The sequence below is a fragment of the Lissotriton vulgaris genome, chromosome 4_1, assembly GCF_964263255.1.
Source record: "Lissotriton vulgaris chromosome 4_1, aLisVul1.2, whole genome shotgun sequence".
NCBI lineage: Eukaryota > Metazoa > Chordata > Amphibia > Caudata > Salamandridae > Lissotriton > Lissotriton vulgaris.
Genome location: NC_141691.1, coordinates 1837284586 through 1837309229, shown reverse-complemented (window position 1 = coordinate 1837309229; position 24644 = coordinate 1837284586). Strand labels below are relative to the sequence as shown.

The window sequence follows — 24644 nt, the reverse complement described above, 5'->3', positions numbered from 1 at the left end:
CTGGCTGCCTCCTCCTCATATTTGGACAGTGTCTCTCTAAAGGTCACGTGTAGGCGTGGGTCAGTATCCGACGCCATGCGGAGCTCCAGATCCCGCAGGTCCCCCTCCAGTGTGGTGATGGTGCGCAGGATATCTCGCAAAACCCCATGGCTTTTGGAGATGCAGAACCCCCTGATAGTGACTTTGAAAGCCTCCCATATATGTTCAACTGACTCCACTGAGCCCTTGTTCCTAGGAAAGAAATCCCCAATCTCTTCACCCAGTTCTGTGCGAAAGAGTGTCGAGAAGCACATCGGGACCTAGTCTCCACTGTGGCCTCGGACTGTCCCACCCAGGAGTTCGGAACTGCAACCTCACAGGGCTGTGATCTGAATAGGTTCTGGGCAAATGGTCTGCCCCAACAGCCCCATAGCAATGTCTCGGTTAACCAGAAAGTAGTCTAAGCGCGCCCATGTCCCGGTGTGAGATGTGAAGTGTGTGCCCTCCCGCCCAAGGGGATGTAGGTGTCTCCAGGCATCTAACAGTCCACCCTCCTCTACCACTCCCTCCAAAGCTTCCCTGGCACGGGGCTTGTAGGAACTAACACCATCGCCAGGTTGAAATCACCACCCCAGATGACGTGTCGCGCCCCAATGGACACAATCTTACCCCACAATGAGGAAAAAAAGGCAGGTGAGTCAATATTCGGTGCATACATTGAGACAAATAAATAGACGTCATGGCCCACCCTACCCCACAACAAAGCATACCGTCCCTCCCCGTCCACCTCCTCCCCAAAGTGGTGAAAAGGTACTCCGCGGGCAATGAGAATCGCCACCCCTCTTGCATAAGACGAATAGGAGGAAAAGACACGGGTACCAGCCCATTTCGATGCAAAAGATGTATCCCTTCGTATAGGCAGATGTGTCTCCAGCAGCATGGCAACCTGTACATGATGTCTATTCAGGTAGGCAATAACATTCCTGCACTTTTTAGCATCGTTCAACCCTCGGATATTCCATGATAAACATGTCAGTTGCGCAGTTGCATTTACAGCAGCCATGGACATAGCAACAGTAGAAGCGAACGCCCGAGGGGGCCATATCATGAACCCACAACCGCCCCTGCAGTACCAAGTCATACACCAGGTTAGCAAATATACACACAGTCTAAGCAATGTCAACCTCATGAAATCCAACCACCCCCCACCCACCCCAGCATCCCAAACATGCCAGTAGCCATGGAACCCCCCCACGCAGCCCTCCCCCCCCCTCCCCCTCCCCCCAACTGTAGTAACGCAAACAGCCAAAAACGCAACAAGTCAATGGGGAACACCCGACAGGGGTACATCATAAAGTGCGCACTGCCACTATCCGGCCCATAGCTCCAGAACTATACCGCCCTCGGTGGAGACTAGGGCCGAGAGAGTGGTCCTTGGTATACGTTACCACTGGGGTGCAGGGTCCAGACAGTTTCTTCGCTCTCGTATCACCCCAGCTCTCAAATTTTGAGCCGCTGCCAGCAAGCAGGCCGGCATGATGGATATACAACCCAAAGTATGTTGGGTCAATCAATCATCGTGGTGCGCTGGAGGTAGGTCGGCATTCTCCTGCTCGTCCGCAGATACATGTTCGTCTCTGCGTGCTCTCCGGATCGTCTTCAGGAAGTCTTCAGCTTTTTGCGGGTTGGTGAAAAAGCGTTGCTTGCCTTGGTGGGTAACTCTGAGCTTTGCAGGATACAAGAGGGCATAGTCTATTTGGGCCTCCCGCAGTTTTTTTTTCACTGGAAGGAACTTGCGCCGCTCATCCTGAACCATCGGCGTAAAATCGGGGTAGATGGAAAAGGTGATGCTGTCGTACCGCAGTGATCTTTGAGTCCGGGCAGCTCTGAGGGCCGTATCACGGTCGCGATAATTCAGGAGACGAGCAATTGTAGGTCTCGGTGGCAGACCAGGTTGGGGCACAGGCGCCAGGGAGCGGTGGGCCCTCTCCACAATGAACTGAGGCGAGAAAGCCTCCTCTCCGATTGAGCCCTTAAGCAATTTCTCCACGTATAACTCCATCCTGCCCGTAGCAGTGGACTCCGGCACATTTGTAATGCGAATATTGTTCCGGCGGCTGCGTGCTTCTAAGTCCTCATTCTTTGCCGCTATGACGCGAAGGAGATTGTCCATTCTTGCCAGCTGCGTCGTGTGGGCCGTGGTGGCATCAGTGTTGTCGGAGATTCTCTGCTCCGCAGTCGTGAGACGTTCTTCATGGCGATCTACCTTGTGGACCAGGGCGTCCAGTCGAGCCGTGACGCCATCCACCTTTTCCACAACGGTGGCGAAGCCCTGACGCATCTCCTGTATCAGGTTGGTAAGGTCCGCAGCAGGGGCAGGAGGCTGGGTAGGTTGCGGAGATGGCACGCTAGGCCCCGGGTTCATCTGTGTCGATGTGGCGCTTTTACGAGCGCTGTCGAAACTCAGCTTGGGTTGGCGAGTCTCGGGTCGCCCCATGGCAGTGTCCGGAGGCAAGTGACGGGTCGAGATGAGGGATGGCAGAGCACTTCAGCGCAAGGTTAGATCCCGCAGGTAAGAAGCAGCCAGCAGCAGGCAGAAGGATCTCGAGCTCGGTATGCCTCAATATACAGCAGTAGAGGCGTTACCAAGAGAAGCACTATGTAGCCTCTAAGCGCTCAGAGGTAGTGGCTGAATGTCCAACCATAGGCACGTGGTCCCAGCAATAGGTACTCGCTGCACAGAGCAGGGTACAAGAAAGGCCAGAGCACCGACAGTAATAGCGGGCAGCAGGGTCAGATCAAAAGAACAGGCTGCGACAGTCAGCGGCAGGGTATCACGACTCACTGGTCGGCACCACACAGGAGAGCAGCCATGCGACACGTGCACAGCCGTCAGCGCTCGATATGATGCAGCAAGCTTCAGGCGGGTGAGGCGGGACGCGACAGGGGCACTCCGCGCAGGGGGGCCAGCCCCAACCCCCAGTCAGCAGGTCCAGCGGTCCGCGCCGCACAAGCCAGGGTCTGCGGCACTGTGGGCGACTGGCACAACCGTCCGGAGGTGCCGCAGCTTCAGCCGCCGTATCAGGAGCGTCACCCCCTCAGCGCCAGCGAGGTGAGTCAGCGAAGGCTGGGGGAGGGCGGGGGGGGCCCAAGGCGAATTCCTTAGCAGTCGCCTACCTGCGCGGCCGCCCTCACACGCCGTCCCAGAAGGATCATGGATGCGAAGTCCCGATGCGGCCTGGGATCCTCGTGGCAGTCCCCGGGATCGCGTGACTGCAGCAGCCGAGCGTCCGTCTCACGCAGCTCCAGAGCGAGAGTCGGGCAGACTTCAGCAGCCCGTAACTCCGACTCCAGGGCCCGCAGCAGCTTCATACTCGGAACGAGTGCAGAGAAAACCACTTGGATGCGGAGTCTGGTCTTCTGGGGGCGATACAGCACCCCGTGGCGCAGGATCTAGGAAGGATTAATTACCAAGGAGCGGGAGCTGCAGGTCTAGGCAGCCATTCCGCAAGTGCGCCCTCTAGCGCCCCACAAATTAAATAAATTAAGTATTAATTTTTTAAAAAAATTAAAAGCCATTGTTATTTGTAATATCAATACATCTAAGTCACATAAATACAAAACATGTTGCATTACAAATGCTATAGGTGTCACATTTGCAAAAGTTATAACTATTGGCATTGTAAATGGCAAAGCTATTAATTTAGCCATGTCAAAAAATAACACATAAATAAAAAAAATCATATATAAGACCAATAGAACAAACTTTCCTAATGCGAGCCCTATTGCATTTCCAATTCTTGTTTATTTTTTCTTGCCCGTAGAAGATGCACAGACTTAATAGAGCCTAGCATTCCGCCATCCTCAAATACCTGAAGTCTATTTGATCAAATCCAAAGGTCTACAGGTGAGCCTCTGATTAGTGGCTGTGTTTTGTTCGCTTATGCCTCATCAGCAGCTTAAACCCTTGGCCGCGGCAGTAATTCTGCTGCGGCGCTAGGGCGGAGGAAACCGCGCGGCGCCGCCATGCTATTGACAGAACCACTCCGTCACGAGCCGCGGTGGCGCTGTGCATCTGACGGAATGGTTCAGTCACTGCCCTGCCCGCCTAATAGAACGCTCAGCGCAGGCGCGAAATCAGCGCCGCGCAGGCATGGCGGGCCGTGACGGAACCATTCCGTCACCAGCACAGCACCACAGCGGCTCGTGACTGAATGGTTCCGTCACGAGCATGCAAGGGGTTAATCAACTGACTGTTAGAGTTCTAACACCTTTTGTTTTGATCGTGAGACCCCCGACACACCCTCCATGGCGTGGATTTGCTGAGGTACTTCTATCCAAGCTGTGAGAAATGCTAATTTAGCTGCACATGAGATCAAATACCTTGATCCACTTGCCAATTACAATAGTAGACGTTGCAACCTAGATAAGGAATTATCTGTATTACTGCATCACGTCTCAATTGAGCAGCATTAAGATTACATTGATGGGCTAGTTTAAGTATAACGTTAACACTTGGCAGGGTTTTTTCCAGGCCTCGGTAAGGTGGCAAAGCAATCAAATCTACTATCAAGCTAAACTTTTGATGAGTGACTAGTCTGTATAAAGTGCTAAACGTATGTCCTAGTGCCTAATCGCACAAAAAAATTGTAGTTAGGCCTACAGTACTGCAAACTAACCCTCTAGATTAACAAAAAATAAACGTGTTAACCACTTTTGTCAAATGAACAGCTTGTTTTTCTTGATAAGTCAATAGGTTGGACATTCCACAGTATGGAAGCCATAAAGGAGAATTCTCTACCGCCTGATCTAGACTTTTTCACCACGAGAACTTGTAAGTTAATTCTCTGCTCTCTCAACTGTTGCATGACTTCTTGGGGAGAATTTGTTTTCCCTTTATGCACAACTTTAGCAGTAGCATTGTGCCTTAACATGATTTGTCTCCCTATAGGAAGGCAATGAAGGGATTGCAGTGCCTTAAGAGACTGAATCATTCCTGCACAGCTTGGAAATTGCCTTCTCAGCTGAGTTTTGAATAGCCTAAAGCTACCAGGGTGCTTTGTCTGGCAAATCAGGATAGCATGCTTTTGTGTTGTGCAATTGCGACTTAACCGCACACAGGTCATCACTGCTCTTCAGTTGGTCTTAATAAGCTGTAAAAAAGCAAGATGAAGCCACACAAGAGTTCCATGTTCATAGTAAAGCCTAAACTTTTCTCTATCGTTGCCAGAAGCATGGCAAACCAAGGTCATCGGGCTATATTGGAGACCGTGGACTGCTTTTCCTTAATGCAGACTTATATCTCCAAGGCGTTCTTTCCTAGAAAATTCAAATTCATCTAGTGCCTTACTGCCATCAAACCATTTTTAATGGACTCCTTTATTTCAGTTACCCAGTTATAAAATCGCAAAAAGATATGGGAATCCTCTGTATATAATATAATTCAAAATTCCATATCCCTTGACTATTTGTGCTAGAGGTTCCGTATATATCTTAAATATGATTGCACCTATGTAGATTCGTGTGGCAGCCTGCATGATGGAGGCAAAATGCTAAAATTGTTAGACAACAACTTAACCATAAACTATACGCACTTGATAAAGATGGAATTATCCACTGTTTTAAAGGCAGCTGAAAGCAGAAGCATCTCGATGAAGACTGGAATGCCACCGTTCAAATCTGATCTTGTTTGATTTGAGGTAGATACCAAATTGGTCTCTGTCCCAATGATTGGGCTAATCCCTATTTCAATATCTTATAATATTTGATAATTTTCTAGGAGAGTATAGAGCCTCTGGGTTACTAGCTTTTCTCCTTTTACCAAAACTGGTTACTTGAATTGAGACCTCTAATTGCAAGTTTTGGAGGGAATGGTCCAAATTGGGTTTCTTAATAAGAAGCTTTACCACTGATGCTTTCCAACTAGTAGACACTACTCCCCATGAGAATGAAGTGTTAAAAGTAAAAGCTGGCACTGTGGACCTCAGTATTTTTATCAAGCTGTTAGTGGGGCAAATATCTGTTGGTGAGCCTAATTTCTGTTTATTTTGTATTTTAAACATTTTATTGGAGTTTCAGGTGACACATGTAGTGTCCATTACATTTCCATAATCATTTCAACAGTATGATTACATCATATCAGCCATTGCTTGAGTCCGATCTACAAATATGATCTTCACAGATTACCGTTTCCAATACACTTCCCCTTATCTATCTTAGAACCCAACTCCCCTTCTCCCTCCCCCCCTTGCAGACCTCTAGCAGCCATCCTTTACAAAAAAAGTCATAAGACTATAGGTTGATTTTAGCCCGAATGGTTTCTCCCGCGCCCATTGCCTAGCAATCTTCCCCTTCCGTATCACCTCAAGGGTGCAGCAGTGTGTCCATATCTCCTCATTAGGGCCCAATTTCCTCCTTTCTCCCTGCTCGAGGTTCCAGGCTTCTCTATGGGCACTCTCCTACTGGAATTGTCTCCCCTGATGTAAATTCAGGCTCCTTCATATTATTGACTAAGGCCTCCAGAGCTCTCTCCAATGCATTGTAGCTCTTGGTGTTTTGAAAAAGTACCCTCTCGTCGCTGGTTGCCTATTACTCTAATAATAATAATACTGATACTTGTAAAGCGCGAACAGCTACCTCTCGAGGAGGTGTCCCGGCGCTGAAAGAGTACTTCAGCAGAAAAGCAAGTAGCATGGTCAATTTCTTAGGTTTTCTGCATAAAGAGCCAGGTCTTTAGGAGCTTCCTAAAGCTAGCCTCTGTCGTAGCAGATTGGATGGCAAAGGGCAAGGCGTTCCAGAGTTTCGCCGTGCCAGCAGAGAAGGACCTGCCCCCAAGTCTGGCTTTTTTAACTTGTGGGACGATTTAATGAAGCAAGGAGTTAGATCGCAGATGTCGCTCCTGATGGTAACGGGGAAGTCTGAATTTTAAATAGTTAGGGCAAGTCCCTTTTAGTGCTCTAAACGCCAGGTTGAGAACTTTGAATTTTATTCTGCTCGGCACTGGGAGCCAATGCAGTTCGCGCAGATGCGGAGAGACATGATGTCTGAAAGGAATATGCTTTATCAGTCTCGCAGCCGCATTCTGCACGATCTGCAGGCGTTGCACCAGATATTTAGGCAGACCAAGGTAGAGGCCGTTTGAGTAGTCCAGTCTGGATGTAACTGTCGCATGGACTACCATTTTGCGACACTCAACTGGTAGAAAGGAAAGGAATTTTCAGAGGTTTCGGAGTTTGTGAAGACATCCAGTAGTGACCTGCTGTATGTGAGAGGAAAAAGAGATTCTCGTCCCATCTTACTCCCAAATTCTTCGCATTGGTTCCGGGGGATGGTGCTGGACCCATTTCAGGAGGCCATCACAGGTCGGGGGGAGGATGTGTATTTTTTCCAAAGAATAATCCCTCCGTCTTGCTTGCATTCAATTTTAATTTGTTTGCATTCATCCAGCTGGCCACATCTCGAACACAGCCCCTTATTTTACTAAAAACTGCCTCCGACACCTCCGCATAGGGGAAGACTAATTGCGTATCATCTGCATACGAAATCGCCTTGACCCCCCATTTGGCAATCAAGGTAAAAAGTGGGGCTAAATACACATTAAAAAGTAGCGGGCTGAGTGCCGACCCTTGAGGGACACCACACCAAAGGCGTATTGGCTTAGAGGAGAAGGTGCCCAAAGCCACTTTCTGGGAACGTTCTGAGAGATAGGAGTGGAGCCAGCTCAGTGCCTTGTCTTCCAGGCCTTTTCCTTCAGCCGTAGCAGCAGTCTGCCGTGATCCACCGTATCAAATGCGGCTGATAGATCCAGGAGCACCAGCATAGCAGATGCTCCTGAATCTAAGGACCACCTGATCGACTCAGCAACCTCGATGAGGGCCGTCTCTGTGCTAAAGCCGGCCCTGAAACCTGACTGTGTTTCATGTAAAGCTCCTTTTTCCTCGATAAAGCTGTTCAGTTGACGTTGGATCAACTTTTCGAGCATTTTTCCTGGGGCTGCTAGTAGGGAAATGGGGCGGAGATTACTCAGGTCGTCAGAAGCACCATTGGGCTTTTTTTCAAAGGGAGAAATGTGGCATGTTTCCAGCAATCTGGGAACGTGCCGGTTTCGATGGACGTGTTCCATATATGTAGGAGTGGTACTACAATTGCGTCCGACATCATTTTCCAAAGCTTAGGTGGACAGGGGTCATCAGGGGCCCCTAATTTGCATTTTTGTATTTCTCTCAGTGCCTCAGCGAGGGTGATGGGATGAAATTGAGTTAAGGAAGGGGAGGGTGGCTCAGTATTTTCCAAGTCCGCCATAACTGTGGGCTCGGTGTCCGTGAAGGTATCATAGACTTTCATTATTTTTGTATCAAAAAAATCAGAGATGTCTTTAGAGTCTCACCGATGGGATAATTTCAGTCACCTTCCAGGTGAGACTTTTTGATGTCCTCAGTTCAGCTTAGTCAGTGGTTGTCGTATCTCTACTTAGGGCACCGTGTAGGCATGTGACTGCTTTAATTCTACCACCCCCACAGTGCCCAAGCACACTCAAGTAGCATGCGGTGGGCGCTTAGCAGTTCCCAATGCCCTCTAATAGCCGCATGTAGTAAAAAAAATAACCCTGGGGCAGTTCATACTCCTCCTTAAAGTCCTCATATGGCACAAGTTTCCTCCCACTATACAGGTCTTCTATTCTTGTCGCCCCTGCCACTTCCCAGTCCTCAAGGCTCACCCAAGATGCTCCACGAGGAAGCACCCTGAGTATGGGTAGGTCACGCGAGTTTGGAAATCTGGTCTTTCTTACGGAGAGCTAGTCTCTAACAGCGTCTGACCAGTGGTATCGCATCAGTACTCAGGTGTATCTCTATCCCTAGCCAATAGTAGCTTCCATAATGTTCCTAAGTCTGGAGTAAGTGGATCTACCTCTCAGGCCTGGGATTGAAGGTCTCCTATCCATCTCACCATCCACTGTAATTGGGCCGCTAAGTAGTATTGCTCAAAATCAGGGACTGCCAGTCCTCCCTCCTGCGTTGAACGCTGCATTGTTCTAAGGGCAATCCGTCTCCGACCCGTGCTCCGCTGAAAGGATGTAACTATGGATTGTAAGTCTGCATGCCATTTCTCGGGTATTCATAGTGGAAGTGTCTAAAAGAAGTAATAGTGTTGGTAACACCACCATCTTTAGGAGGGCCACTCTCCCTGCCAGAGATGGTGGAAGTCCCTTCCAAAACCCCATGTTGGCCTTCAAGGACCTCAAGGCCATACCTAGGTTTCCCTCAAATATGTAATCTTAGGCTCATTTCTGTTCAGGTAAAGTTTCTATTTCATATTCAGAGACCAAAGGAAGGCTGCATGTTGCAATCTGGCTTTCCATGCCTGCGTGATTAGGGTGAATATTCTAGTTTCTGATGCTCTTTCTTTATAATACACTAGTTATTTTGTAGCAAGCTTTTTGCAGACATGCAGCACAGTTGTTTTCGGCGCAGAAGGTGTCAAGCATTCTGGTCTATTCAGTTTCTATATCGCATGAAACATTTTTGGTCAATTTTCTGTCATTGATAAACCTTGAAGAAAAAGCATGCTTTTGCCCCATAAATTCCTGTTCATAACAGTTGACTTCAACTTTAATATTTTTACGATCCTTTTCATCATTCTCTGCCAGATCCTTTCATTCTTCTTAATCTTGTCTTTTGGCACCGAGATCCTTAGTAAACCAGTGGTTGTCTTTGTTGATTCCCTGTTTTCTTATTAGACTTGTTTCAGATGTATTCCAACATTTACTGAGGTGCTCCACTTATTAATATTAATCTTACCCCAAACTAGAAATGACTGGGGTTCTTTCTTGAAAATTGGATAGAGAAGTGATTTGTCAGATCATTCGGGAGCATTGTTCCACAAAAAAAAAATTAGAACAAAGAATATTATCAATTGTGTACCTTGAAGTATGGGTCGGCCCATCAGTTTTATGAAGACTCATGACCATCCTTACTTAATTTTGCTGAGCTGGAATAATCTGTTAGCTTTCCCTCCCGGGTCAACATAAAAAAATCAAAATCCCCCCTGATGACATTATTTTCTGGGTTTGTGCAACTTAGATTGTGCAGGGCCCTGGAGTCTTAGTGAATCCAGCAGCATCTTCTCCTGGTCCGGATGGGTTTGCCTTAGAGGTGCCCCCTGATTGGATGCACATCGAATTTCAGTTTTTGTATGGTCTGTGCCAGATTAAGTAAAGGCACAGAAGTATGGTATGATTTCTTATAAAATACCTATGCACTTTGTTATGCTATTTAGATTATGGTAGTTGAGATTGTCATTGGTTTAACAGTGTTGGCCTTTGTTTCGCTGCAGTGTCAGACTAAGTGCAAGTTATGTGAGGTGACTGAGCTTTTTGAGTTTGTTCCAAGGCATGTCATGGAAGTTTATTTGTATGTGATGGCCTTGGTATTTGTTTGTTTGAATGCCTGCGTTTTAAGTGCCAAACTTTTTGAGGGTCACCTTAATTGTGCTGTGCTGAAAAACTGTTTCAGTAATGAAATTTCAGATACACAGCGGTGAATGCATTTCAGCGGATAGTAAAGTGATTTACATTAGCATAATCCACTGTGATTACAATTCTAAATATTGTATGCAAATGCTTGTAAGTATTTTATATATGGAAAATGACAGAAAAGTTACTTAAGCTTTAAAATCTGCAATTCCTATGGGGAGAGCAATGCAGTTGCCAAATCTTTGTTTAGGCCTGTATGCAATAATTAGTGTTTTCTGATGGCATTGTTTATTATTTAACTGACTACGGTAAACTATTTGTAAGTCCACATCAGATATTATTTAATAAGAATCAAACTTGAAAGACCATCTTTGAATTGATTCCCTCTGTAGGGACCAAGAAAATAGGGCAACAAGTATAGCTACATTTTGAGGTGTTTGGGGGGAAAATAGGGAAAAAGTGCTCTGCAAAAAAGGTCAATTTTTTCTCTCAAAATGGCATTAGCAACATTTTCCTGGCTGAAACAAAAAGACATTTACATTTAAAAAAAAAAAAAGTATGGCATTTTTCAAAGAGGCTCTCCGTTTTACTTATTTTTTGGTGCTTTCAACCTACTTTCCCTTTGTGGTGGAAGCCACTCTAAAACACATGGGTGATCCTGTAGAGCTGTAGATTTCTGAAAAGTAATCAAAATCCAGCAATGGTTCATTTTTGTAGATGCGTGTATCACGAGAGAGAGAGAGAGAGGACTAGAAAGCTAGTCCGAGTCCCCGTAGTTTGTGTTATCAAAAGAGACTAGCTTAAATATGACCGATATTGTTAGGACTCTGATTAGATTTGTCATGGGCACCTCGTTAGTGAGTTCACGAAGCCCTCACCCACCAACCTGGTCTGTGGCATGATTCATCATCGGGCCCACTCAGTGACACCTAATGTGTCCTGGGTGTGCTGCGACGCCTGATTACAGCGGAGCTGGTATTTTACTGAGAGTGCAGTGGGAGGTGTAAAGTGAAGTGTGAGTTAAAACTGCTTGGCAAGGGTCCCAGTACCAGAGGGTAAATTAAATTTTAATAACTGGGCCCCCGTCGGCAGTTAAAATAAGGCTTGGGGATGTTGAAGGGAGGCGAGTTACTGCCTCCTAGATCCATCAGTTGGTCGACATATTTCAGCCAGTGCCTTAAACTAAATCTGGCTTTCCTCAGGACCTTTTTAAAATAGTGTAGTGCAGGATAAAAAGGAGTGTAATTCAGGCTATGTGTTACACTCACTAAGGTGTTTCTCTAAGTGTGAGAGGTGGAAAACGTTTCGCGCGGATTTCTTTACCTGACCTACCTTCACGAAGGGTCTTAACCGGGTGTTGGATGGCTGTCTCGCGCCTTGCGACTTAACTCATTTTATCCAGTGACACTATTATAGTGTCCACCCGGAAACCCATGTATTACCTGTTCAGACCTGACCACTATATGAATTGGAGAAAAATCGATTTGTAAAGAAAAAGTCTCTCCTGCATCAGTGCCGTGTTCATGTATAATGCTTACTGGCATCCATCACTGAATAGAAAACGCATGGATCATTTTACTCATAGACCGCTTCTAATTCAATACCGAAGAATTAGGTTTGTCCTCATGGTGACATCATATTGAAGTTACTTTGATACTCATAAAATCATTTTGCCCTGAGGAAGCCCGATTTGGGCGAAACGCGTTGGCTGTCATCTCTGTCAAGATTATGTTTGAAGATTGAAATAAAAATTGAAGAATCACTTGAAGGATCATTACTCTCTCTTTTGTGTGAACATTGATGAACATTCTCCTGAAAATACTTAATATATGTACCTCATTGTATATTGTTGCCTCTCTGTTAGTTTGTATACATTCTCAACAAAGTAGTCCTGGTCAGAACAGACATGACATCGATGTATTATATTCAAAAACAGGGGGGGGGCACACTCTCTCCAACTATCCAGACTAGCGCACGACATTTGGAGATGGGCCATTCCTCAAAAGATCTATCTGGAGTTCAAAATCAGATAGCAGACATCTTAAGCAGAGAGTCAGAACAAATACACAAATGGGAACTGCACGACCAAATACTGCAGCCATTCTTCCAAAGATGGGTACAACCAGAGATAGATCTATTTGCCATTCATCAGAACGCAAAATACCAAAACTTCGCATCCAGGTACCCACACCACCTGTCGCAGGGCAATGCGTTATCGATAAATTGGTCCAACAAATTTGCATACGCTTTTCCCCCTCTCCCACTAATTCCATTAGTGGTTCGAAAACTGCAACAACATTCAATGACAATGATACTAGTAGCACCCGCGTGGGCACGACAACCGTGGTTCACCGCGCTACTGCAACTCTCACAGGTGCCAAATCAAAAGTTCGAAATATTACCCATGCACCTTACACAGAACCATGGAGAAATAATGCACCCAGATCCCAAACAATTGAACCTAGCGATCTGGCTCCAGAGGTCATAGAATTTGGATACTTAAATTTACCTCCAAACTGTATGAAAATCATTAAGCAAGCAAGACGTCCTACCACCAGAGCATGCTATATACTGTAACAGTAACAACATCAACCCTCTGGACGCATCCACTAAGGAGATTTGCTATTTACTACACTTAAAGCAATGTAACCTTGCTTACACATCTATTAGAGTACATCTTGCAGCTATAGCAGCGTACCTACAAAACAGGCAACATCTATCCCTATTTAAAGTGCCAGCAATAAAAGCTTTCATGGAAGGCCTCAAGAGTCATTCCACCAAGACTACCGCCTTCCCCGGTCTGGAATCTCAACATAGTACTCACCAGACCGCCTTTCGAACCTATGCATAGGTGTGAAATACAATTCCTTACATGGAAGGTAGCCTTTCTTATAGCCATTACTTCACTAAGAAGAGTAAGTGAAATACAGGCATTTACAATACAAGAACCATTCTTACACCAAAATAAAGTGGTTCTTAGAACAAACCCAAAATTCTTCCCTAAAGTAATTTCCGCATTCCACATCAATCAACCAGTGGAACTACCAGTCTTCTTTCCAAAACCACAGACGGTAGCAGAAAGGGCCATACATACATTAGTTGTCAGTAGGGCAATATTGTACTACATAGAAAGAACACAAACTTTCAGAAAAACCAAACCACTATTTGTAGCGTTTTCTCCAACACATAAGGGCAATCCTATCTCTAAAGCAGGCATTGCCAGGTGGATTGTAAAATGTATACAAATATGTTACATAAAAGCAAAGAGGACATTAACTGTTCCTCCTAGAGCTCACTCTACACGTAAACTAGGGGCATCTATGGCATTCTTAGGAAACATTCCTCTAGATGAGATATGCAAAGCAGCAACCTGGGTTACACCGCATACCTTCACAAAACACTACTGTGTAGATGTGCAGGCGACACAATAGGCTAGAGTGGGCCAAGCTGTACTAAAAACTTCATTTCAAACTGTTGCAACAGACACTGGTGACCACCGCTAGGGAGGTAACTGCTGTATAGTCTATTCATAAATGTACCATCTGCAGCCCATATGCCTCGAACGGAATATCCTACTTACCAGTATGCATCTGTTCTTGGCATAGAGGGCTGCAGAGTGGTACATGCCCTCCCAGCCTCCCCGGAAACCTGTCTGTTCCAACACTATCTTATTTAGATACACTTACATGGGCATTTCTGTATTCGATCATACTACTCCATCTAACCATACTATGGCAAAACAATCTAAGGATGGAGCCGATATATATATATCCCTGCTTTTCAGTGTGCAACTAGTGTCCTAGTAGTCGCTATTGAAACAACAAACATACTTCAGAACCCTTGCTGCACTGTAACACAGCTTTGATGGACCCTTACAGAGCCGTACTTTGATTCTTCAGCAAGTCTGCCTTTAGCTAGATGTCCTAGTCCTGCCCGTTATGGACCAGCACCTGAGAGCATGGTGGTTCAATAATTCATGAGCAAGGTGGAAACACTTGTTGGGGAAGAGGGTCTTGTCATCTGTGTGGCACCTGAATGCGGTCAGCCTACTAGGATGCTAGAAGAGCTGTTTTCTATTTTTTAAAATAAGTGCAGACTGACCGACAAGTAAATGGATTTATGTCTGGATCTGTAAAAATGTTACTGAAAGTCTTAAATAAAAATGCACAGCATACGTCATTCTCGCCCCACAGTGCTTACCTTCATGTTACTTTCCTGTATAGTCCCTCTGCTACTGATCGTCTTGTGCTTATGTAGGCATTTTGTCTTCCTGTAACCTATTAACGTCACCGCTCCCTTTTCTGGGATAACTGTGCCATTTATTTTGATCATCAATTACTCACTTAATACACTGCAAGCCTGGTATGTCCAGCATAGGCCCAGATTCCCCCAAAAATGCCAGATTTCTATGAGACACATATCTACATACACTTATTCTAAATGTAACTAATTTACGTATTCTTAGTAATATGAAAATTTGGCACTGTTTATGGGAGTTAACACCATATCATTTCATTGTCTAAATGTATAGATCACCCCCTCTTAAAGAGAACGGACCTTTTTTTTTTCTTCTTCTCACCCCCTTATTGTTTTCCCTTATAATACTATGTTCCTATTCTGTATTATTACCTTGTATTCCTTTTAATAAACTTACCTTTGAACTAATAAAAAAAGAGAACGGACCCAAAGCAGCATTTCCCACTTAATGTTTTTGATATCTCGCCTTTTAGTATATTCCAGTTGGCCAGTTTATCTGGGTTTTTCTACTTTCTGACTTCCTGCCAAGGTGACTCATTTAGAAGTTTGAAGAAGTTTGAAAACGTTTATTGTTGGACCTGATGACATTAAATCCTAATTCTGCATTATTTTATTGGTGTCACATTTATTTTTTGCCAATAATGAGACATAAGCTCAACTTAATCTCTAACATAATTTATTTTATTTTCTAGGTGTTCCTTGTGTGTTCCTAGGCTGCTGGGACAATGTTCTACGCCCACTTTGTCCTGAGCAAGCGAGGGCCGCTAGCCAAAATCTGGCTAGCGGCCCACTGGGATAAAAAGCTAACCAAGGCCCATGTTTTTGAGTGTAATTTGGAGAGCAGCGTTGAAAGCATCATTTCGCCAAAGGTACGTATCCCAAAGGTGCAAACACATTTGTTGACCACTTTTTAATTGCACTGTACCCTGCCATTTGTGCTGTCCATGGCCTATTGTAGGGGTAACTTGTATGGATTAAACAGAAGGTTTGGGCTTGGCAGAAGGGTTTTTTTTTTTTTTTTGCCAGATCATCCTGGCAGTTTAAAACTGCGCACACAGGCTGCATTGGCAGGCGTGAGGCATGTTTATATGACTACTTAATTGAGTGGCACAATAAGTGCTGCAGGCCACTAGTAGTACCTAATTTCCAGGTCCTGGCTACACGTAATGCCACTTTACTTGGACTTACCGGTAATTAAATATACCAATTGAGGACAAGCCAATGTTATCATGTTTTAAGGAGTGAGCACATACACTTTAGCACTGGTTAGTAGTGGTGAAGTGCCTAAGCCACAAAAATCATATTCAGCAAAAAATAGGAAGAGGAAGGCAAGAAGTCGTGCGATGACCCTGCATAAAGGACCAAACCCAACAGTAGCCGTGCATGCAAAAGCCTCTAATGGGGTCTTGAATAAAGTGGTCACCTTTGTAGCACTGATAATTTATGTGGTATATACTGAACATTAAGTAGCTTTTATAGAAAATGTTTGAGATCTCATTGTATGGTGATATCTCCAGAGGCTACCAAGTAGTGTGTACTTCTTCACTGACCAGGGACTGCCTCACTTCAGCTTCCTCGTCCTAACATGAGGAAGCTAAGCTGTTGTGAGCATGTGCATTTTGTACAGACCAGGATGCAAGAACCGATTATCCTAAGCACGACAAGCCTTTCAGAGATTGTACCCTTGTATATTGTCATGCTCAGATTGCGACGGTGTTCGGCAGATGGTACACTAATACAAAGGTAAAGAATAGATCCAATGCAGCGAGTCACAAATGCATCCTGAAGTCAGGATTAAGCCAGCTGCTGTTGGTGTTTACCTGCCTAGCACACTTGGCATGTCACTGCAGCACCCATCCATAAAATATTCTTATTTTATTTTCATTTAGGACTTTACTGATGGTTCTTGCTCGACATGTTGCTTAATAAATGTAAAGTAAGGCTCCACCGGGTTGAGCAACGGCCATCCCCTTTTCATAACTTTCTATTATCACAGGTATCGCAGCTGGAAATTAGTGACAAGGTCCCACTAGTGGGGGATCTTCCTCCTGCATAACTGTAGTTGGTCTCCAGCACAGACCAGAGTTCAGGGACTTCTAAACATAGAGCATTGACGACGTGACCCTTATTAGCTTTCTCTGCAGCTTGCTCCTGGCTGGCCCCTTCATTCACTGTTCTTTGCAAAGGTCTATCCATGTCTCCAATGAAAGGTTGAAGGGACAGCAAGCTGCAAGTGAAATATACATTTGAATTGATCGTAACCAATGCAGCTGTTTTCTGCTCTGACAGCCTATTTTGAACGAAGCGCCTTGCTACTTCAACCTTAAATTGTGACAGTTTGTTCTGACTTGTTTGTTTCAACAGTATGCTAATACGTCCTGCTCTATAAGAGAAAAAAGTATTGTGAAATATGTGGACCTATTCCTGAGAGAACACGTGGCAGTGTAGAATTTGGCCTCTTTCTTGGAGCTGGAAAATGTGCATTGGGCATTCAAAATCAGACCAGCTGCAGGTGGCTGTGCAACCAAGAAACTGTTAAGAAGATAGCACAAAGTGACAAGTTACAAAAATTGCCAAAATCTAGGTACAAAGTGAAGAGATTGAACCAAGATATTTTTTAGAAGGACTAGGAACTAAATGGGAACACCCCCATTAATATTCTCATCAGCGAAACAGACCGTGACCTGAATAATCTGTTTTGAGAATATTTATGACCGAACATAAAACATGAGGTTTATTTAGTTGATTTTTTTTTTTTTTACGGAATCAACTTGTGAAGGCAGAGGACCAAATTCATTGGACCATGAAGAGAAGTTCCATTCAATTGATTGTTGACCAAAAAGCAATGTTTTCGTATTTTTCACTGTTAATTTCAATAATGTTATTTCATCTAGCAAGATACTGTACTCCATCATGAGGGAAAATTAGATTGAACCTGTGCTAGATTATTATAGATGGAAATGAATTGGTTATCCTCTGCTTATGACACTATATGCAAGCCAAATGAACTTACCAAGGGTATCAGTAGAGTGTCAGACGTTGAATAGGGTGGGGCTTAATGATTATCCCTGGGATATTCCGTATTTGAGATTAGTAGGCTTGGAGCGAAATGAGGTGAAGGCCACGACCTGGGTTTTAAGAAAAGTAGCCAACACAGAGCAATGTCAAAAGGCATCTTCATTAAATCTAAATATTCCTGTCAGTCCTGCCCATCTCGGACCAGCCGGTCTGCACTTCCTCCCTCATTTCATTGGCCTATCAATAACTCTTAGGGCCAACTAGCTTTCCCTTCCCAGTTGTGTCCTGACCATTTTGATCCCCACTCATGTGTCTTCTCCTTCAATTTTGATTGTCCTGCCCAACTCTATGCCTTCCCAGCCCAACAGTATCACTTTTCCACTCAATCTCCGCCTTTTCATGTATATATAGCTGGTTGTGTGGCCTGACACTAACCACTAGAATGTGATCCCTTCATGATATAGTCACTTACCTTCATGGTCACTTCTGCAATGGCCTTTGCTTTACCAATCAGTCTTCCTCAAGCCCACCAGCTACTCTTCTGTGTTTCATTCCCACAAGCAAACCCTCCCTCCCTTTCCACTACTTTGCTTTCGTAGCTTTGAAGGAGAGGCAAGAGACCCATGAAGATGAGCACCTGTTTGAGTAACTTGTTGTTTGTAATCTGAATGAGCTGAGCTATGCCTCATTTTGACATTGGGTGTTAAATAAAACAAACTTTTTTGACTATCCCTGGAGGGTATACGTTTTTAACGGAATGTGTATGGTCTTTACAATGATTTCTTAGGTGAAGATGGCACTGCGGACGTCCGGACATCTTTTACTGGGAGTAGTACGAATTTATCACAGAAAAGCGAAATATCTTCTGGCAGATTGTAATGAAGCTTTTATTAAGATCAAGATGGCTTTTCGTCCAGGTATAGTTGTAAGATTACTATTATAATATGTAAATAAAATGTCCTTCTTGTACTTATTTCTGTTTTAAAGTGTTGTCATATTACTGTTGAAATGTACCCTACATATTAATACTTAATAGCTAAACTATGAGCAAATATTTGTTTCCAAAAAGTCTAGTTTGGTGGCTGAATTCTTGAACAGGCTTTTTATGTAGGAGTTTTTTTTTTTTACTGTTTTCTCCGAATCCTTTCTATTAACAATATACTGTAAACCTATTGCGATTTGTGGTGATTCCGATCAGTACACGTTTCTGCTTGTCGGAATACTACAATAGTAATATTAGGAAAGCCCTTGCTGTTAACCGCTCTAATCAGGTAACTGCTAGTTCAGGTTGCATGAGACTGAAGGCTACCATTATTCAGATAAGATTGAGAGGCTACATTGTAAAGGACCTACTCTTGTTTGTCCCAGCTGAAGTTGGTTTCATCCTGGTCAGTCTCTCACAAATAATGACGTGCCTAAATAAGGACAGGACCTAAGTTTTATTGAGCCTTTATCATTTTCATAAATTGGCCAAAATATGTTGAGGGTTTATCAGTGCCCTGTAATATCTTCATGTGCCCCACTTATTCTATTTAAATGCAACATTAATCAGTTTGAGATCAGTTTTTGTGTTTGCTCAGACCATCCTCTAAGTTGTCACTGAAGGGCTCAAATGTATTTTGATTTCCCAGATGGTGTAACTATTAATCATTTCTACTGTTCTTTTGAAACTTGTACACATTTGATTTGGTCTTTTAAGTATTCTTTTGGCAATCTTCTTGCAGCAAATGTTAGAGTACTACATTTGATTGGAGCAGGCTTATAAGCACTTCATACTCATGACAGCTGCAAAGTGCTTCGATTTTCATTGTTCTCCGGGTCCCTTTGCTGGAGTGTAGTTACAAAGATGTTGAGTGTAGTATATCATAGAAGTGAGATGTTGGCTAAGTCACATACGGTTCTTAAAAATCCTCAAACCGATGTGCAAGATATGCCACGCTGGAATAATGTGAACAGTTTCGGTGAATGAGTAGTGGAATAAAAAATGTGCTAGCTTTTATAACAAAAGTTTAAATTCTATTAAGGACTCAAACGTTCTGTGTCAGAGAAAAGATAGTGTGAGCCTATGCTTCGTAGCGCTAGATCCCGAGAGAAGAATCCGTATCTGCCAGTCGGATTGACCCTTACAGAGAGGTGCGTGACTTTTATATTGCTTGTGTTGCGGGATAGGAACTAGTAGTGTGCTTGCACAATTGGGCAGTCTCTCCCAAAGCTGAGCCTGCCAGCTCCTTGCTTGCTGTGGTTCCTTTTAGCCCATGGTCCAACAGCGGGCTTGGACTGGTGTGGAGGCACTTGGTGCTTTTGACTTCATTGCTAGTTGCAGACCCTCTCTTTTCTACGCCGGCTTTATTTCTGTATCGGTCCTACCTGTCTGTGCTAGGGCAGCTACTAGCCAAGACTGCGCATTGCCATTAGATCTCGCTCGAAATTGACAACACTTAATCTTTGTGTCAAAAATACCACTTTACTTCCTCTGGTCTGCTTATGTGATTTTCAGCGCTTCTACGATTACTTTTCTTCTAATCTGCGCCCCAAAGTTTGTTTTTACTGGTGTAAAAGGAGCTTCCTGCTTACACAGCATGGATTCAATTATCATGCAGTAATCGTTCAGCTGAAAATCTTTTGTTCACCAAGAAAAAAAATAGCATTTTGAGTGTGAACTCTGTGTGAGGGTTGCTAGTTGCTGTCATTCTGTAAATGTATAGCAAAGCGAGCACCATGGTAGATGCATCATATCCGATGATACTGTAAAAATACGTTTTTTAAGTATTGAGAACTGTATATTCGAAACAGCATCTCGCTAAGAAATGTTTTTGGGTTATTTTCGAAAATGATGCTTGGGGAACTAGAAAGAATTATGGTTTAGTCAAACCAGGAAGTTGTGCGGCGCATTTTAGATGTACTAAATAGTGCATATGTTTATATGAAGTGTTCTCTTAATAGCTGACAACAAATGCTCTTCTGCACTTCTATACTTCATTATACCTGATGCTACTAAAATAAAATTACCTTGCTTCAAACTCACATCTATTCTGCTGCATCTCACACCACATCCTAACACACCATACACTCCGCTACTACTCTATTGTTCATTATACTGCTGTCCACACTTTCCAACATACAAAACATTAACTCCAGCATACTTTCTACCTACACTCCCCATTTACTCTATCCCCACATTTTTCTTCTGCATCAGTTATACTACTCACTATACGATGTTCGCCCTCATTCTAATCTTTCTCCTTCAGAACTAAAAATGCTGCTCCTATCTACTAAAGTATGCTTTCAAATAGTAAACAAATACAATACTAACAACATAAAAACACAACCTGTCACAAACAGACATTAATTTACACAAAGCAACACTCCAGATTGCTTAAACTTAAAGGCAAGACCTATTGCAACCATCGCAAAATAAACCGAAACACTGAAGACTAAATGTCTCATGAGTCTTTAGAAAAAACACATTCCATGACAATGTTTCTAGCCAATCAGAAGTCTCCTGGCTCCATAACTGAGAGTCCTGCAGCGCTTCCTGTTTCTTCCTGTGATAAAGCAGACTGTGGAAGATCCTTACTCCTGTTTCGATGTCTCCAGACCTATGGCTAAAGAAAGGAGTCATTACCTTCAGCGTGCAGGGAACTAATTCATACATTCTAACACAGAGCCTTAAAGCAGGAAAAAACTTAACTTACATTATTACGTATGTCTCCAAAACCCAGATGGGTTTGAAAGCATTCTACGGGCGGGCTAATCCGAGTCTCTAATAGAATTAAAACTTTCTGTTACGAAAGCTAGGAATTTTTTAATTCTATGGCAGGACACGGAGCTGAGGATTAGGCTAGTTCAAAGCTTATCCACCACTTGGGTCGCAATGGAGGAGACTGGTTTAAAGTAAAACCTCTTAAAAGTGGAAACTGACGACCAGTCGACCGCTTCAGAATGTCCTCCAAGCGGGCCCCTAGCACGAAAGCTTTCGAGGCCATCGCTCCTCTGCCAGAGTGCGCACCAAACAACCGATCCACCACCTTCTGCTGCCTGTGGCTGTGTCCGGTACGCTGTGAGGACAGTGCCTCTGGTGAACTCTGATGGTCGCAAGCTCTCCAAGATGGCGATGCGCCTCCTGGGCTCCCACCTTCTCTCCTGGACTTCTCGACTTGCGTGCTATCCTGAATGACACTTTGCTGCGGTTTTCGGACAGTTTTCGCTGGACTCTAGCCCTTCCCTCCATACCTTGCATCCCACCCACCCTTCCTCTATGCTGTGACTGCATCTTTGACCTATTGCAATAATGCTAAGCTTTGGTATCCGCTGAAGTCCTTACACCATATACCACCCCTATGCGTCTCTTAGAGTTTAACCAGTCATTTCCCTTCCTATGTGTATGTAGTTGACTCTTATCACTAGTGTTTGCAGTGGACCTTTGTACTCTCTACCACTCCTATGTGACCCTTAGAGTATTTCCAGTCATATCCCTCCTGTGTAGATAATAGATAACTCTATTAACTAGTATCCTATGTGATTTTTAGATTGTATCCATGTGTATCCCCTCCCTGTGTATAGAGATATAGCTTTAACGACTAGTCGCCTGTGTGACTGTTGGAGTATAGCCAGGTGTATCCCTTCCCCCGTGTGAAGAGATAACCCTATTCACTAGAACAAAAAGAAATGTGTTCCTTATGTAACGTAACTGATTCCATGTAAAGTGCTTTGATAACATGTAACGGAACTGGTGCTATGTAATGCGCTCTGATAACCTAATCGGTTCAAGTTCGCGCTATATAAAACTCTAAAAATAAAATACATAAATAAATTAACTTTGTGTTGATGCCAGCCTCTAGCATAACCCAACGAACCAATCTTGTGATGGTTGAGGAAGAGACCGCTCTAAAGGGTTTCCTCAGAGCAATGAGCAGCTGGCGCGCTCCATGCGGGCGTAACTCCAGTCATGCTTTCCTAGCCTTGATATATCTTGCCACACAGTTTGGGAATCTCTGGAAAAGCTGGGTAGGAAATTACCCGCAAATGACACTTTGTCCTCCGTGATACATGGAAGATAACCCCATCCGGAGTAAAGGACCTCCCCGAAATATCCAAGGCCCTGACATCCGAGACCCTTCGGCAAGACACCAGGCATAACAACACGGCCATATTGCCCGGAAACTGTTTACGGGAAAGGTATTTGTTACTAGGCCAAGCTGAAACATGTTGAGGACCTTATTAACATCCCGGAGGACTGAGTATCTTGGTTCCGGAGGAAGGGAAAGGTGAATAATGCATAGTAGTTTTGTCACCAATGGGTTTTCTCCCACTGGATAGGCAGCCATGGAGGCATTACCAGCTGATTTGGTGGACCGGAAGGTATTTATCGTCCTGTAGGCCAAGCCCTCCGAAGCAAGCTGCGCCAGAAAATTCAGGACGTGGACAACGTCTGCTCCCACGCATTCCAGAATATGTCGCAAGCACCAACTCTTCCATTGAGACCTAGGCCAACCTATACCGTTAATTGGTGCCGTCCAACCAGGCTCTCGAGAGGAGATCTGCCGCTTTTCTCAATTCTCTGGACCGTCCATCTATCCCGGTAATCCGCCATGCATTGAGCGGGAGGGACACGTTCGTGATCAGAGGGTGAGGTTAGGCCGCATGATCGCTCGGGAGATGAGGGTGCAGGCGTAGACATTGGAGAATCCCAACAAAGTTCCATCAGAACTAGAAACCAAACTGGAGTGATCACTACCAGCTCCGCTTGCTGGCGCTGGACTGTGCTGTGAGCCGCATGATCATGGCAAAGGTGGGAAAAAACGGATCCTCGTTCAGACCACCAATGCTCAAGGAACGCTTCCATTGCAATCGCCCCCCGGATCCGGTCTCCAACTAAAGTACCGGGGAAGCTGGTGGTCCAGACGTGATGCAAAAAGGTTGTCGAACGCTCCCCACAGATCCTGCAGGGGATGGGCCATTGGAGGAAAAAGTTTTCATATGCTCAAGTCCCGGAGATGGCGTGACTGTCAGTCCGCTTCCTGGTTGGACACCCCCGAAGATGCTCCGCTGTCGAGAACTAGTGCGACAGACTATACTCACAGAACTCCTTGGCTAGGTCCGCCAGGGCTTTGGATCGCGCCCCGCCTAGGTTATTTATGTAAGGGACCGCCGCCACATTGTCCATTTTAAGGAGGATGCAGGACTGAACCCTGTCCTTGATCCAGCAGCGGACTGCGAAGGACCCTGCCATCAACTCGAGGCAGTTTGTGTGCAATGCTTGGTCCTCTGCAGACCACCCTCCGCCAGTGGTGAACTCTCCACATCGTGCCCCCCAGCCGGAACCGCTGGTGTCCGACTTGATCACCAGGTCCGTAAGGGCTCCGAAGATGGCACAACCGTTCCACGCCTCCATGTGAGAGAGCCACCAATTGAGCTCCTTTTTCCTCTTCAGAAAGTGGCAATCTGTTGGGTGTATGTCAAGCCTCTGCGTAAGTGAGACGCTTGAAGTCTCTGTTGGGCCCGAAAATGCAGAGTCCCCGGAAAAATGGCCTGCGCGGAGGCTGGGAGCAACCCCACCACCCTGGCAATGTTGCACAGGGATGTCTGGAGTCTCTGTAAGATCTTCCGGTTCTCGTGACAAATCTTCACCATTTTCCTGGACGGGAGGCTTATGGTTACTTCCACCGAATTTATCACAACCCCCAGGAACGTGAGCAATTGCGTAGGAAGAAGGCAAGACATCACATGATTTATAATGAACCCTAAAGATTGGAGGTGGTCTATTTAAATGTCACAGGCCTGCAGTGGCAGGCCTGAGACCTATTTAAAAGGGTACTTAAGTGAGTGGCTCAATCAATACTGCAGGCTCATTAGTAGTATTTAATTTAGTAAAGAGCACTACATGTGCCCAGGGCCTCTAGGTATTTGTAAGCAACTT

At 44.8% G+C, this 24644-nt stretch overlaps 1 protein-coding gene across 2 annotated transcripts in view; it reads left to right on the top strand.

Annotated features, from left to right (window-relative positions):
- Window positions 1–24644, top strand: part of RAD21 (RAD21 cohesin complex component) — a 273785-nt gene that overhangs the window by 93504 nt on the left and 155637 nt on the right. For both annotated transcript variants that reach the window (XM_086966139.1, XM_086966141.1), the window contains exons 2-3: window positions 15400–15576; window positions 18513–18642. In XM_086966139.1, coding sequence (XP_086822265.1) covers window positions 15433–15576; window positions 18513–18642 — 274 coding nt within the window. In that variant the 5' untranslated portion in view covers window positions 15400–15432. The remainder of the gene's footprint in view (window positions 1–15399; window positions 15577–18512; window positions 18643–24644) is intronic.